The sequence below is a fragment of the Spinacia oleracea genome, chromosome 3 (assembly GCF_020520425.1).
Source record: "Spinacia oleracea cultivar Varoflay chromosome 3, BTI_SOV_V1, whole genome shotgun sequence".
NCBI classification, from domain to species: Eukaryota; Viridiplantae; Streptophyta; class Magnoliopsida; order Caryophyllales; family Amaranthaceae; genus Spinacia; species Spinacia oleracea.
The window spans coordinates 102,527,848-102,544,616 of NC_079489.1; the positions used below are offsets into that span (position 1 = coordinate 102,527,848).

A 16,769-nucleotide genomic window follows, 5' to 3' on the forward strand; every position below is an offset into this window, starting at 1 on the left:
AACATGGAAACATTCTTCCAGTTCCAAAACTAGCCCGGAGGGCAACGACAAATAATAAGTTCCTACAGCTAATGCAGCAATCCGTGCTCCATTTCCCACTCGTAGGTCGACTTCACCCTTGCTTAACTTTCTACTTCTTCTTAGTCCCTGTGGATTGGAACATAAGTGTGAGCCACAACCTGTATCTAATACCCAAGAAGTTGAATTAGCAAGTATACAGTCTATAACGAAAATACCTGAAGATGGAACGACTGTTCCGTTCTTCTGATCTTCCTTTAGCTTCAAGCAATCTCTCTTCCAATGCCCCTTCTTCTTGCAGTAGAAGCATTCGGATTCAGAAGTGGGTTGACTGACCTTCCTCTTTACAGATTTGGCGCCAGTTTGCTTAGTTGGGCTGGCCTTGTTGCCACCTTTCTTAGCATTCCTCTTCTTTCCAGATGTTTTGAACTTGCCCCCACGCACCATAAGCACATCCTGCTTATCACTTTTGAGCGTCTTTTCAGCGGTCTTCAGCATACCGTGAAGCTCAGTGAGCGTTTTGTCCAGACTATTCATACTGTAGTTCAGTTTGAACTGATCATACCCGCTATGAAGAGAATGGAGGATGGTGTCTATAGCCATTTCCTGAGAAAATTGCTGATCCAGCCGACTCATATTCTCAATGAGTCCAATCATTTTGAGAACATGTGGACTTACGGGCTCGCCTTTCTTAAGCTTGGTCTCAAGAATTTGCCTATGAGTCTCGAATCTTTCGACTCGAGCCAGATCTTGGAACATGTTCTTCAACTCGCTGATGATTGTGAAAGCATCTGAGTTGATGAACGTTTTCTGTAGATCCGCACTCATGGTGGCGAGCATTAGACATTTCACATCCTTGTTGGCATCAATCCAACGATTGAGGGCTGCCTGAGTGACCCCGTCGCCTGCGGCTTCGGGTATCGCCTCTTCTAGGACATACTCCTTTTCTTCCTGCATAAGTACTATTTACAAGTTCCTTTGCCAGTCAAGGAAGTTTTTCCCGTTCAATTTCTCCTTTTCGAGAATTGATCGAATGTTGAATGAATTGTTGTTTGCCATATTAAAAACTACAATTGAAAAGAATAAACAAATAAATAACCATTCACAGTTTCTCTTAATAAACTTAAATTCTAGCATACATGCATAATTCAATGTTTATTAAGCATTTTATTCAAGTTATGTGTTCCGGCAGGTGTGAATAAAATGATTCCAAGATCCTAAAATCATTGAAGAACTAAGCACAGTTTGTCGACTTAATCCTAAAACATCTTAGGTAAGCAAAAGCCTTTTGCTAATAGTCTAGAAACTATTCTTGGTTGATAGGTACGTCTAAAAACTTATTAGGTAAACCTATCGATTTTGCCACGACATAAAAGGACTCCTTACTTATATCGTTGAGTTTCACCAAAACTAAATGTACTCACAATTATTTGTGTACCTTGCCCCTTTAGGACCAATAAGTAACACCTCGCTGAGCGAAAACTATTACTAGATTGATGTAAAGGATATCCAAGCAAGTGTATATTTTGGCATGGCACCTTTTAACTCAACTTTTAAGTTTGGAACTTAAGGCTCTAACTATGTTGGTTAGATTTTAAGTGAACTAAAATCCTTAATCATGCAACATAATCAAGCTTTTGATCTCATGCATTTTAAGACATATTTAAAAGCAATAAATAACTTAAAGCATGCATAAGATAAATGTGATCTAGTATGGCCCGACTTCATCTTGAAGCTTTAACTTCAAAGTCCGTCTTGAAAATCTCTGTGGGAGGCACCATTTTCTTCAAATAGAATAAGCTATAATTAAAACTAATTACAACTATTTGATGGTACGCAGACCATATTTGAATTGAAAAACAACTTTGGTACTTTAGACCAATTACATTCAAATTAATGGTACGCAGACCATATTTTCTATCCTATTTGGGCCATACTAGTCACTTCATAACCTGCAAAACAGTACATATACAATATATACCATTCACCCATTCATTATCATGAATGGCCCACATAGCTGGTTAGTAAAACACATTATGCATCACGTAAACATTTGCAGCAATTAATCAAGGGCACCAATAATCTACCAATTATTCAGTCCTTATTAATTCTAATCAAGTTGTTTTAACCTAAAGGATTTGTAGACCTAATCAAGAGTTTATGACTAAAAGGGCTCCCACTTAAACCAATAAATTCATATGCTTTACTAATTTTAAACATAAAAATGTATTTCTAGTCTAACGGAAACATACAAATTATAATTGAATCCAAAAAGTTTAATTTAATTTCAGTCGTATTTAAATTAATTCATGATTTTAATTTTAGTAAAATAATTAGAAGGAAATTTTGGTATTTACTACCTTTAAAATACACCACTTTTGTATTTACTACCTTATGAAATTTTTATTTTAAATTACTACCTTAAACTTCCAGATTTTTTTTATTTACTACCACTTTACAGTTTTCTCATTTTAAAATTAAGATATCTCCTTCGTTTCTTAATCGTTTAAAGTGATTCGAAGTTCATTATTTTCCTTTTTCTATAGGGATTTCATTGAGAACGTCATTTCAAAAAAAATCGTTTGATAATTCATAACTATTTTAAAATTTTAAAAATAATATTTAATTTGTTTAAACTTTTACGAAATGTTAAAAGGTAAGATCCCTATGGAATCCTTACATATAAATGAGAAGAATGAGCTTTGAATCACTTAAAATGATTAAGAAACGAAAGAGATATCTCAATTTTAAAATAAGAAAACTGTAAAATGGTAGTGACTACAAATAAAATGGAACTTTAAGGTAGTAATTTAAAATAAAATTTTCATAAGGTAGTAAATACAAAAGTGGTGTATTTTTAAGGTAGTAAATACCAAAAAATCCTAATTAGAATAAATAAAATTTATTATAATTACAATATTCAAAATTAAAATCCAAGAAAATAATTTAAATTATTAATTTTAAAATTTATTAAAATTACGTAAACTGAAAATTTCAAATTAAAATTTCAAAACGATCTAATCGCAACGCAACAACCCCACGCAACGTACGCCCATGGGCCACACGCACACAGCCATCGCTGGCCATGTGCGCGCAGCCCATGCGCTCCGCCGCATAGCTGCTGCTGCTATCCTTCGCAAGGCTCCACGCGAGCTTGTGCTCGCTGCGCGCGCGCCAGCGCTCGATGCACGCGAGCCATCGCTCGCTGCGTTCGCTCGCCAGCGCTCGCTGCGCCGCTCGCCAGCGCTTGCTGTGCGCGCTCGCCAGCGCTTGCTTTGTGCAAGCGAGCGCTCGCTGCGCGAGGCATCGACGCTGGGCGCAGCACTCGTGGCACGCGAGCTTGCACTCGCTGCGCGCGAGGCTGCGCGCGCTTGCGCGAGGCAGTGCGCGTTGTGGCGCAGCTCGCTTGCTGCCCACACGCGACTGCCGTGCCTTGCCTTCGCCCATGCCCATTCGTCCATTGCTCATAGCCCACGACACAAGGCAGGGCTGCTGCCTTGTGCTCGTGCACCATGGCCTTGCTCATTGCATTCGTGCCGCATGGGCGACGAGCTCCCTTGCTCGTCGTCACATGCCCGCACTATACAACACCCTTTAAGGGTGACACGTAGCGTCCATTGCTTTGTGCGTGCAAGTTATATGAGCGAATTGCATAAAAAATTAAAACTTTTATATCCAAAATTAATGACAAATTAATAAATCATATTAATTTTACAATTTTAGGGCGAAAAATCGAAAATTTATTAATCAATTAATTTCTGATTAACATGGATTCAAATCTAGGTCATAAAAATTTAAAATTTAACACAAATTAACAATTTTTATGGTGGTTTTTAATCATTGGTACCTAATTAAATTATTAATTAATTATGAAAATCAAATCAATTCTAAATTATTCGAATTTCAACAAATTAATCATAATTACAAACTAGGTTGTATAATTAACAAGGGTAGGCATTCAAACTTGTTAAACATATACAGTAGGTCAATCAAAGATTCAAGATTTATCAACAAGAATCATAAATATTTAATTTAACATCTTAAATTTACAAACTTTTGCGTTCGAAAAACTAAAACCTCCGAAAAGTCATAGTTAGGCTTCGAATTTGGGAATTCTGGGTATCGGCGAAAAATACTTCTTTTGTCAAAATTTTAGAATGCCTTTTACATGCGGAATTGACATAAAAATCACTCGATTTGGTTGAGTAACGAACATTCTGCCGAAAAACTGCGTACATATAATTAAATAAACGCAATTTGCAATTAATTAACAATTACGAAAATTAATCACCCCTTTTAATTCCTTGCAAATTTGTAATATTTAACCATGTTTATGCAATTTAGATTATGAAAATAATAAGAGGCTCGTGATACCACTGTTAGGTTATGATACATATGACAAAACATAAATCATGCGGAAAACCATAAAGCCAGGAAACATATTATTTACACATAATCATTTAGCATAGTTTAGATGCATACACTTTGTTGCGTGCCCTCCCTAGCTGTGCCCGAACCGAACAAGAACAAGTCTTTAGGACTCCAAGTGTCGTCCCTCCTTAGATAGTCCACAGCACGTCCGGATCCGCCTGAAGCTTGACCAACTAGAATCGCCCTTAAGGTTGCTTAGGAATTTCAGCTACTTGGGTGCAAGTGTTTGGTTGATTTTGCTTAAAAACCTTACCTTTGAATACATCAATTGTATCTATAAATTATGACCCTAGGAACCTATTTATAGAGATATGGAAAAGGAATTATAATCCTACTAGGATGTGGATTTATTAATTAGAATCCTATTTGAACTCTAAATAATAAATTTAATCTATTAGGATTAGGATTTAATCAATACACGAATTCCGATAGGATTAGAATTCGTTACGAACACGAGCGTCGTATGGCCACGAGCATCGCACCACCCGCGCAGGCCTTGCGGCCCACACGAGCAGTCGCTGCTCGCAGCCCACGAGCGCGCTCAGCGCGCGCGCCAAAGGCCTTGCTGGGCCTGGCCTTGCGTTGGGTCTGGCGAGGCTGTGGCAGCTCCATGTTTGGGCGCTCGGCTTGCTGGGCGCGGGCCTGGCTTCGTGTTGGGCCTTCGCCTAGCAAGCCTCGTCCGATGCTAATTCGTACGTTGCGCTTCCGATTAAATTCCCGGTTCCGGAATTCATTTCCGATACGAACAATATTTAATATTTCCGATTCCGGAATTAATTTCCGTTTCGAACAAATATTTAATATTTCCGTTTCCGGAATTATTTTCCGATTCCGATATTATTTCCGATTCGGACAATATTTCCGTTTCCGGCAATATTTCCGATTCCGGTAATATTTCCATTTCCAATAATATTTTCCGAACGTACCATGTTTCCGTTTCCGGCAACATCTACGACTTGGATAATATTTATATTTCCGATACGATCCATATTTCCGTTTCCGGCAATATCATCGTTTCCGGAGTATTCATTTCTTGCTTGTGACGATCTCAGCTCCCACTGAAACCAAGATCCGTCGATTCCGAATATCCATAGATTGAGTATTTAATGCCATTAAATACTTGTTCTGTTTACGTACTATTTGTGTGACCCTACGGGTTCAGTCAAGAGTAAGCTGTGGATTAATATCATTAATTCCACTTGAACTGAAGCGGCCTCTAGCCAGGCATTCAGCTCACTTGATCTCACTGAATTATTAACTTGGTAATTAATACTGAACCGCATTTTATTAGACTTAATATTCTATGCATACTTGGACCAAGGGCATTATTTCTTTCAGTGGGCTCATCCCAAACATACAGCTTAGAGTCATGCTTCTACTTTCGGCGTTCTTGAGTCGTGAGGTCTTCGGGGATCGCCCCACAAGCTAAATAGTTCACCAAGTCGACAAACCAAGGGAGTTGGGCACTCCCAACCATGTATAAGGTGTCGTCCCTCAAGGCATCCTCAATCGGAATATCATCCGGAGCCCCACTCCCAAATTCTATCCTAGATAGGTGGTCGGCCACTACATTTTCGGCTCTTTTCTTATCTCTAATCTCAATGTCGAATTCTTGAAGGAGTAGCACCCAACGGATGAGTCTCGGCTTGGCTTCTTTTTTCGCCATAAGATAGCGAATAGCCGCATGATCCGTATACACAATTGTCTTTGACCCTACCAAATAGGTCCTAAACTTTTCGAATGCTTGCACAATAGCAAGAAATTCTTTCTCGGTCGTGGTGTAGTTGGCTTGAGCTTGATCAAGAGTTTTTGACATATAATAGATCATATGGAGCTTTTTCTCCTTTCGTTGACCAAGGACTACCCCAATCGAGAAATCACTTGCGTCGCACATCAACTCGAAGGGTAGAGACCAATCCGGAGCTTGAACTATAGGAGTTGAAATAAGGGCACTCTTGATTGTGTTAAAGGCCTCGAGACATGCGGAATCAAAGTGAAAGTGACACTCCTTTTGGAGGAGGTTAGTGAGAGGTCGAGAAATCAAGGAAAAGTCCTTAATGAATCGCCTATAGAATCCGGCATGCCCAAGAAAGGACCGGATCCCCTTAACATTCACCGGGGGAGGCAACTTCTCTATGACTTCAATTTTCGCTCTGTCTACCTCGATCCCATGGTGAGAGACCTTATGCCCTAGAACAATTCCTTCCTCCACCATGAAGTGGCATTTTTCCCAATTGAGCACCAAGTTGACTTTTTCACACCTCGCAAGGCACTTCCCAAGATTGATGAGACATTCATCATAGGTGGATCCTCCCACCGAATAGTCATCCATGAACACCTCCATCTCTTCTTCGAGCATATCACCAAAAATGCTCATCATACACCTTTGGAATGTCCCGGGGGTATTGCAAAGCCCGAATGGCATCCTCCTATAAGCAAAAGTCCCATAAGGGCAAGTAAATGTAGTTTTCTCTTGGTCTTCCGGGTTTATGGGGATTTGAAAGAACCCGGAATAACCATCAAGAAAACTAAAATACTTGTGTTTGGTTAGACGCTCAAGCATTTGATCAATAAATGGTAGAGGAAAGTGGTCATTCTTAGTGGAAAGATTTAGTTGGCGATAGTCAATACACATGTGCCCCCCGGTTACCGTCCGGGTGGAAATGAACTCTCCATGTGAATTCTTGACTATCGTCATCCCACCCTTTTTTGGGACCACATGGACCGGGGATACCCATCGACTATTAGAAATAGGACAGATAATCCCGGCCGCCAAAAGCTTCATTATTTCCTTCTTAACCACCTCTCCCATAGGTGGATTAAATTTTCTTTGCCTCTCACGACGGGGGACGGCATTGTCCTCAAGCTCTATGTGATGCATGCAAAGGGTTAGGCTAACACCTTTCAAGTCACCAATGGTGTAGCTAAAAGCCCTTTGATGACGTTTCAAGACATGAGTGAGCTTGAGCACTTGCTCGTTATCTAAAGAGGAATTCACAATCACGGGATAAGAAGAGTTGGGACCGAGAAATACGTACCTCAAGCTCGAAGGTAGAGGTTTTAGCTCTACCTTGGGAGCTTCCTTACCAATTCGGGCTTCATCCAAAGCTTCTTTCCCATCAAACACAAGCATGCATTGTTCGGGTTGAGCGCAAGGTGGTGAGGCATCCAAGAGCTTCTCGTATTTAGCAACTTCAATCTTTAGATTATCTAAGCCATGTCTATTCAAAAGAACAAGCTCAAGTGGATCATTAGTGGTGAGCAAGTGCTCATGCATGTCATTCACTATGGGGTCAAAAGAGTCCAACAAGAAACATTTCTCATTAGTGGAACTAGGATAATGCATGGCCTTATTTAAGTAAAAAAACAAACTATCCTTCCCAACTTTCAAAGTAATGTTTCCTTGCTTGACATCAATTATGGCCCCCGCCTTAGCCAAGAATGGGCGGCCTAGAATAATAGGGACATGCACATCTTCATCTATGTCTAGGACTACAAATCCACCTTGCCAAGAGGGTACTTGACCGAACGATCGACAAGTTGCAATGTAATGTTGGAAAGATCACCAACTTCAAGCTTGGCGAACACCGAATAGGGCATTAGGCTAACGCTAGCACCCAAATCACACAAGGCATTGATTATTTCAAGCTCCTTAATAGCACAAGGGATAGAAAAACTACCCGGGTCTTTGAGTTTGGGTGGCATTTGGTTAAGGATGATAGCACTACAATTCTCGGTGAGGTTCACCGTCTCCTTTACGTCGCAATCCCGCTTTCCACTCAAGATTTCTTTGACAAACCTTGAGTAGGTATGTATTTGTTTTAACGCGTCCGTAAAGGGGAGAGTGATGTGCAATTTTCGAAGAACATCAAGAAATTTCGAGAATTGCACATCTAACTTGTGCCTTATGAATCTTTGGGATAGGGAAGTTTAGGAGTGGGGAGAGGTAGGAGACTTGCCTCCTTTTGTATAGCAGTTTCTCCTTCATCATTGATGGGAGGCTCCTCTTCTACCATATCATTGTCACTAGACTCAATGACTCCCTCTTGATCCTTCCCATTGGGCTTAGAAACCTTATTAGCTCTAGGAACATCATCTAAAACCCTCCCACTCCTTGTCATTATGGCATTCACTTGCTTTGGAGCATGACTTTGGGGTGGGAGACTAGCATGCGCATGATGTTCACTAATGGTATTAGCAAGTTGAGCTAATTGGTTTTCAATCATCTTCAATTAAGTGTTGGATTGTTTGAATCCATCCTCAAACTGGACATTCTTTTTGGCTTGCGCCCCCACAAACGACTCCATGAGAGCCTCAAGATTGGACTTGAGAGGCGGGAGTGGTGGAGGTGCAAACCCATATCCACTAGGGTTTTATTGATATTGATTGCCAAAGGTCCTCGGTCCATTGAATCCGGGAGGTGGAAATTGAGATGCACCATAAGGACCTCCCGAGTTCAAAGGATAACCCCCACTTGAGGCACCCCTAAACTGCCCATAAGAGTAGTTATAACCCCCTTCCACCTTGATGGTTGGGATTGTAACTACCTTGGTTGTATTGGCCTTTATTGCCAAAACCTTGAGGTTGACCATAGGGCGCTTGGCTTTGATAGCCTTGTGCTCTATAGCCACTTCGATTTTGGCTATCATACCCACTTCCTTGGCCATAGCCTTGGTGGGAACCATACATAGAGGGCCCTCTAGGTTGCCTAGCAAAATTTGGATTGTTAGGGTTACCATTCCTAGACCTCTCATTTACGGCATTAGCATACTCTACATCAAAATCACCTTCATATGAAGGGCCATAATCCACAAATGACAAGTTATGAACTAAGGGGCATGTATTGGGGGAATGACTATAGTCTTGGCAATTTTCGCAAAAGGAGGTGCCCGGAGGCATTGTATCATAAGAACTAACCTTGCCCTTCCCCTTATTGAGAAGAGTGGCCGAAGGAGGTGGGATTGTAGACGGTGATGGCGGTTGGCTTGGTGTGTTCTCGAGCTTCTCCAAGCGCGAGGTAAGCTTCTCTATCATCCGTGCTTGCTCTAAGGCATACACCGAACCTTTTCCATCATCATTCTTTCCCTTACCATCATAGTCCCTTGCACCTACGTGCCATGATTGATAATTTTGGACCACATCCTCAATGATCTCCTCAATTTGGTCTAGGCTTGTCTTTGAGCTCGGGCTCAACCCCAAGTAGAATGTTTGAAGTAACAACCATTTAGGAATCCCGTGATGGGGGCATTCCCTTTGGTACTCTTTCAAGCGATCCCAAGCCTCGAAGAGTGACTCATCTCGCCTTTGCTCAAAGGATGGGATCTTGTGGCGAATTTCCGCCGTCTTCCCATGCGAGTAAAACTTGTGCAAGAATGCACTAGTCACCTCGTTCCAAGTGCGGAGTGAGTTGGGCTTGACTTCCTTGTCAAGCCAATCACTCGCCTTCCCAAGGAGAGAGAACCGAAACAATGTCAACCTCACATAGTCCGATGTAACACCATTATGCTTTATGGTGTCACAATAGTACTCGAATTTCTTGAGATGCTCATGAGGTGATTCGTTACTCTTCCCGCAAATGGGGTGGCTTTGCACCAAATTAATCAAGGCGGGCTTGATTTCGAAGTTGTTAGCACTTGTTGTGGGTGCTTGGATACCGCATGTAGCTGCAAACGCGCCCGGTACTCCCAAATTCTCAACCGGGAGCGCCATAGTCTCAAAATCCTGCTCACTCTCTTCTTGCTCCGTGTCAACACTCAAAGCTTCAAACCGATTATGACTTGATGAGCTAGTTCGAGCACGCCTAAGTCTCCTTAGAGTCCTTTCCAATTCAAGGTCAAGAGGATGGAGGATCCTTTGACGAGCACGTCCCCTATCAAGCATAAACACTCAAGAAAACCGTGAGCAATGCCAAGGAAAAGAAAGCTAAGCAAGAATTCTAAAATGCAATGTTTTTTTTGTATTTTCTAATGATGAGCTAGTCTCAACTCAAACTCAACAACAACGACCGTTCCCCGGCAACGGCGCCATTTTGATTGGTGTATTTTCCGTCGTTGATAGAAAACAACCTATGCAAACAATATTTATAAAACCACTCAACTAACCGGCTAGCGGTAAGCAAAGGGATCGTCCCAAAGAAACGGTGGTTATCGAGTTTGAAAGTCAATCTAGTTCAAACAAGAATTTGGTTTTGAATTGTCACTTTTATGAATCTAAAAACTACGAATTATGCTAAAATGAATCAAGAAAGGGAGATGTTAGGGAGTCGGGGATAGAATAGGGAAATCGGGGGAAATGAATTCAACTATCTAGCAATGATGATCATGCAACGAAGTGACGATTAGGCAAATAGCATCTAAAGACGAACCCGCCACCTCTCGGATAGGGAACTCTAAGCGTCTAATCCACGGAAGAGCTTTCGCGTAATCCTAGATTAAACTAACTAGCATATAATAGGCACCGCCATTTGATCCCACAAGATAGGCCCACAATCTCTTGCCAAACCTAACCTATGGTTCCACGTGATTCTAATCGAATAGCATTTGCAACTACCAATCAATTAGCATGGATATCCTATCATGAAATCATATTTAATCACATGAATCAATCAACAATCAATCATCAATTTCCCCTAATTAAGCCCCTAGATTCTCCCCTTTCCCTAACCTAATTCTACTCACTAATTATTCTAGAAATTAAGCAATCCATTAATTCTAAGCTAGCAAGCATGAAATTGAAGGAGTAAGAGAAGAGAATTTAAAAATTCAATTGCACAATCAACTAGGAATTAAGAATCAAAGTAACTTCAATCAATGAAATCAAGAATTCAAGAAATTAAGGAATTGAAGAACAATCAACAACAAGGCAAGAGCAAGAATTAAGAAACTAAGAATTAAATTGCAAAATTGAAGAAGAGTTAAGAAGGATTACAAATTGAAGCTTGAATGGAGGAGAGTTTCTCTCTCTAGAATTGCTGAAAATCTACTTTTAGAACCTCCAATTATCAACTAAAATTCTACTCTCCACAAAATAAATCGAAAAATCTATTTATAAGTTTCCCCAAATAGAAGCCAGAATTCGAATAAGAGCAGCCCGCGCAACCATTCGGTCGCACAGACCTTTTGTGCGACCGAACGTAAAAGAATCACTCGAGCAATACTGTGTCTTGTGCGAGAGAAGGCAGCGAAGAACACTTCCTTCGTCATGTGCGACCGAACGAAGAACCCTGTTCGGTCGAATGGGATTTCTTTGGCTCATAATTCCTTCGCAGCTTCATTTGGTCGAACAAGGAAAGCCGTTTGGGCGCACAACTTGTGTGCGGTCGAGTAGAGAACATTGTGCGGTCGCATCCCAAGTTAGGGACATTCTGCCTCCAAAACCCAAATCTGTTCTACCGAACAACAGAGCACGTTCGATCGCACAAAACATGTGCTGTCGAATTACCAGGGTTGTGCGATCGTTTTACAATCTTGGGACATTCTGCCTCAAAAATCCGTTTTGTGCGACCGAATGACAGAGGGCATTCGACCGCACAAAACTGGAATCTCCTTGAACTCCATTTGCACTACCTGTTCGGGCGCACAAAACGCCACTCGACCGCACAAGCCCTATTTTGGCTCAAATTCACTTGTTTTCCATCATTTTTCATCAAGATCACCTATAAAGCACAAGATGGAACAAAACTTATAAATCTCACACAAAAAGCTATAAAAACTATAAAAAAGCATAAAAACTAACATAAAATCCTAGGCTAAGAGCGACATAAATGTCGCTCATCAGTCGACTTGAAGTTGGCAAAGAAAGAGAAGTGGCACCTGGACGACATTGCTACTGAGGCGGAAGCCAAGGTTGTCGTGTTGGAGGCAGACAAGCTAAAGCTGTTAGCGAATGTTGCGACTTTGATGGATGACAAGGAGATGTTGTCGGAAGAGGTCACCTAGCTAAAGGCGTCACTGGGCAGGGTTAAGGCGAGGATCTTCGAATGTGCTTCTTACTATACTTGGAAGAGTAGGGCTGAACTGATGGGGGAATTTTTAAAGGGTAAGCACACAACATGGAATCCTCAGGGCGACATCGACAACTTCAACTAGGAATTCCCCGGGGAGTATGTCCCCCCTGGTGCCGTGAGTGATGAGTACGACGCTGAGGTAGGTGCCACTGCTACCAACCCCAATGATGATGCCGAGGCGGCACCAGGAAATGGCAAACAAGCGGAGAATGTCAGCCCAGTGTTGCAGCCTGAGTAGTCCTCTCTCCCAAACAATATTGTAAGTGTTTGTATATATGGTAACAATAGTTGATGGATACTTTGTTGGGTTTTGAATAATTTGGATGTGTTTCGCCTTGAAGGCGATAGTCTTTTCTGGCTTGCTTTATGAGCCAGGCTGTGTTTTTTCAGTATTGTGGACTGTTGGCTTATATTTTTGTGTGTGGTATGTTTTGGTTTTTTTTTGTTGGTTTCTGCTTGCTGTTGTTTTTTGTGCAGGTTGCCTGTTACTTGACCTTGCCTTGCTGTTACGACTTCATCTCGGTGGAAGGAACACTGTGTTGGCAAACAGATGCGTAAAAAACGTAAGTTCAAGGCGGAATATGTAAAAAATGCGATTCTATATTTCCGCAAAGATGTCGACTGTAAGTTGTAGATTGTAATTTGTAGCTTGTAGTATGTAAATTGTAAGATGTAAAACGTAATTTATAAATTGTAAAGTGTAAATTATAAAGTGTAAATTGTAACTCCGTAATGTACAATGTAATTTGTAGGTTGTAAAGCTCAAATCTGAGATATATGAAAAAATCTTTGGTCACTTTTGTTGTCGTTATTTTTTGCATTTCGCTTGATCGTGCTTCGTATTATTTTTCCTAGTATTACTTATGTCGACTTATGTTCTTTTCGTCAAATCCGCCATGTACCAAGTAAACGTCATACTGTTAATAGAGCAGAGCGTGAGGATTGGCCGTTAGTGTAGCCAACGACCCTCCGATGCTTAACTCAGTATGACGTTACTTGGAATGAAAATGGAATATTGACAAAAAGAGATAAAAGAGGGAGTTTTAGAAGGTACTTGGCGAGGGAGTGTGCGTTCCCGAGATCATGTCATCGATATACATTTGTATCCATCCTGGAGTTGTCCCAAGTTTCTGAATGTCGAACATGTGTTTGAGTTTGAGGTTTGTATGTCCTGCAAAATGATTTGGCTGCGTAGGGTTGGCCGTTAGTGTAGACAACGGGCCTCCGATGCCTAAATCAGTAATGGTAATTAAATGTAAGGAAAGAAAAAGAAAAGATGGACGACTTAGCTTGTTCTTTGTGAATCGTCTAACATGCGTGTTGTCTGATACGTTGCGTCCTGTGACGGGCTCGTGTTGTTCCCCGTCTTGTAGTCGTTGACTTGTTTCCAATGATCTGTTCATTTCTACACACAAATTTTTTGCAAGAAAGGAAGGATAGATGTAAAGAATGAGTTTAAGAGTTAGAAATAATACAACTTTAGGTGTGTTTCCTTCCAGCTTCTTGGTATTGGCCTACCTTCTCTATCTGTTAGTTTGTACGTGCCATTTCCCATCCGTCTCACAACATGACACGGACCTTCCCAAGTTGGTGCCAACTTCCCGCGCCGCATATCTTTCTTATTGGGGAAGACATTTTGTAACACCCAATCTCCTTGTTGGAAGCCTTAACTCGTACTTTCTTGTTGTAACTTCTTGCGACATTTGGGTGATGGGATGCCATCCTTACCCTGGTTGCTTCCCTAAGCCCGTCGACTGTGTCGATGCCGTGAGCCAACACTGAGTTGTTTCTTTCTGCCGTCATGAGACCGTACCGCGTTGTCGGGATCTCGACTTCGAGTGGGATCACGAACACTAATGAAAATGGAGTGTGGTTGGTTGTTGTTTCAGGTGTCGTCCTGTCGGACCATAATATCATGGAGAGTTCGTGTGCGCACTTCCCTTTGGCATCATCTAATCGCTTCTTGAGATTATTGATAATGATCTTATTGCTCGACTCTGCTTGACCATTAACTTGTGGGTACCTTGGAGTTGACGTGTGCAAGGTGATGTTGTACCTAGCACAAAACTTCGTTGTTTTGTTGCTGATGAACTGGCAACCATTATCATAGACGATTTCGGATGGGTTCCCGCACCGTCTTAAGACGTTGCGTTTGCTGAAAGATATGAATTCTGTATCTCTTACTTGTTTGAATGCTTCCGCTTCGACCACTAGGAGAAATAGTCTGTCATTGCCAACATGAATACGCGTTGTCTTGAAGCTTGAGGTAACAAGCCCACTATATCCATCCCCCACTTCATGAAGGGCCAAGGGGATAGGATGGGATTGAGCACTTCGCAGGTTTGGTGAGATATAGACGCAAAACGCTGGCTTGAATAGCACTTTTTTCCAAAGGCGATTGAATCTTTCTTCATAGTTGGCAAAAAATATCCCATAATCAGAGTTTTATGGGTCAGGCTTCGTCCTCCAACATGATTACCACATTCTTCATCATGGATATTCCTTAGTTTCGTCTCGATCTCGTCGTGATCAAGGCATCTGAGGTAAGGTCTTGCGACTGAATCTCTGAATAGGACGTTAGGGATTAAGATGAACCTGGAAGCTTTCGTTCAGAAGTTTTTTTCGTGGGTTACATCATGTTGGATGGTGTGGTGTTTTAATAAGTGGATGTATGGGTCACACCATGATGTGGGAGTAGGTGTTTGACTAGTGGAAGGTTGTTCCCTAATTGGGAAGGTTTCTTTTGTGGTAGCTGGGTGAATGAGGTGGACGATACGAACTGTGGTTAATTTTGTAGGGTTGATATTGGAGCACAAGTTTGCTAATGTGTCGGCTTGACTGTTTTGGTCTCTTGGTATCTGTTGGAGGTTGCATGAATCAAACTTCCTGACAAGGGATTTAGCTATCTCGAGGTAGGCTTGCATCTTGGATTCCTTCGCTGCATAAGAACCGTTAATTTGGCTAATAATCAATAACGAATCACATCGTACCTCGAGTCGTCGGATGTGCATGTCATGGGCTAGCGTCAGTCCTAGGATTAGGGCCTCGTACTCTTCTTCGTTATTGGTGGCTTTGAACGCGCAGCATATAGATTGTACAATCATGTCCCCTTGTTGCGACTTTAGCATAAGTCTAAGCCCTGTCCCCCGTATGTTGGAGGACCCGCTAGTGAGCAATGTCCATGTTGGTGGACAGTTATCGTCTGATATCATGTTGACTTCTTGGGCGACTTCATGTTGTATGTTGGGCTGAAGTCAGCCACAAAATGAGAAAGAGCCTGGGATTTGATTGTTGTCCTTGGTTCGTACCTGATGTGGTAACATCCCAGTTGAATAGCCTATTTGGACATCCTGCCGGACAACTCCGGTTTTCTCATGATTGACTTCATGGGATAATTAGTTCTCACAATAATAAGATGACATTCAAAATAAGGGCGTAACTTAGTAGATGCTACAACTAATTCAAGTACAAGTTTTTCGAGATGTGAGTACCTTGTTTCGGCGATAAGTAATGATTTACTGACGTAGTAGACTGGTAGTCGTTTCCCGTCGTTTTCTCGTGCCACGACTGCAATGATTATCGACTCTTAGACTGCAGGTACAACTGCAATTCTTCCTTGTCTTTGGGTTTTGAAAGCAATGGTGGTTCGGAAAGGTATTGTTTGAGTTGCTGTAATGTAGCTTCGTGTTTTTCGGTCTAGTTGAACTTCTCGTTTCTCCTGAGTATGTCGTAGAACAATTTGCATTTGTCGAACGACCTGGAGATGACACAGTTGAGGGAGGCGACTCGTCCTGCTAGCTTCTGTTCATCCTTCTGACTTCTTGGTGATTGCAAGATGATGATGGATCGGATCTGGTTTGGGCTAGCTTCAATACCTCGATGGGTTACCATGTAGCCCATAAATTTCCCTTACGACAATCCAAACGAGCATTTTGTTGGATTGAGTTTCATGTCGTATTTGCATAATACCTCGAAAGCTTGTTGTAAGTGGCTGATGTGGTCTGAGGCTGTCTCTGACTTGACCAACATATCTTCGATGTAGACTTCCATGGTGTCGCCCAACAGTTTTTCGAATATATTTTTGACAAGACGTTGGTAAGTTGCCCCAACATTCCTTAAGCCGAAAGGCATGACTTTGTAGCAGTAGGTTCCTCTTTCCATGATAAAGACGGTCTTTTCCTGATCATCTGGGTGCATCAAGATTTGGTTGTACCTACTAAAGGCGTCCGTGAAGGTGAACATCTCGTGGCCGGCAGTGGCATCGACCATGGCGTCGATGAGAGGTAAAGGGAAAGAATCTTTAGGGCATGCGTTG

The 16,769-nt window shown here is 41.7% G+C and overlaps 1 protein-coding gene and 1 non-coding gene across 2 annotated transcripts; one reads left to right on the forward strand and one right to left on the reverse strand.

Moving 5' to 3' along the window:
• The first annotated feature begins 9,679 nt into the window (after nt 1–9,679).
• LOC130471151 (small nucleolar RNA R71) lies at nt 9,680–9,785 on the forward strand. The gene has a single exon (XR_008931815.1). It is a non-coding gene; the product is annotated as a small nucleolar RNA R71 (small nucleolar RNA).
• Nucleotides 9,786–14,014: 4,229 nt separating this feature from the next.
• On the reverse strand, nt 14,015–16,723 carry LOC130469932 (uncharacterized). Its single transcript, XM_056839463.1, has 4 exons — nt 16,424–16,723; nt 15,137–15,702; nt 14,934–15,049; nt 14,015–14,862 (listed from the first exon to the last, which is right to left on the reverse strand). Exons 1-4 carry the CDS (start codon nt 16,721–16,723, stop codon nt 14,015–14,017), a joined length of 1,830 nt encoding a protein of 609 aa, XP_056695441.1.
• Between the last annotated feature and the right edge of the window lie 46 nt (nt 16,724–16,769).

Excerpts from the sequence above, each read along its gene's own strand:
- LOC130469932 (XM_056839463.1), bottom strand. The coding sequence starts at position 16,723 with ATGGTCGATGCCACTGCCGGCCACGAGATGTTCACCTTCACGGACGCC. Across the intron at positions 15,050-15,136 it reads ACACCTACTCCCACATCATG|GTTCATCTTAATCCCTAACG; the intron begins GTGTGACCCATA and ends GAAAGCTTCCAG. Across the intron at positions 14,863-14,933 it reads TATCCATGATGAAGAATGTG|AAAGATTCAATCGCCTTTGG; the intron begins GTAATCATGTTG and ends CCAACTATGAAG.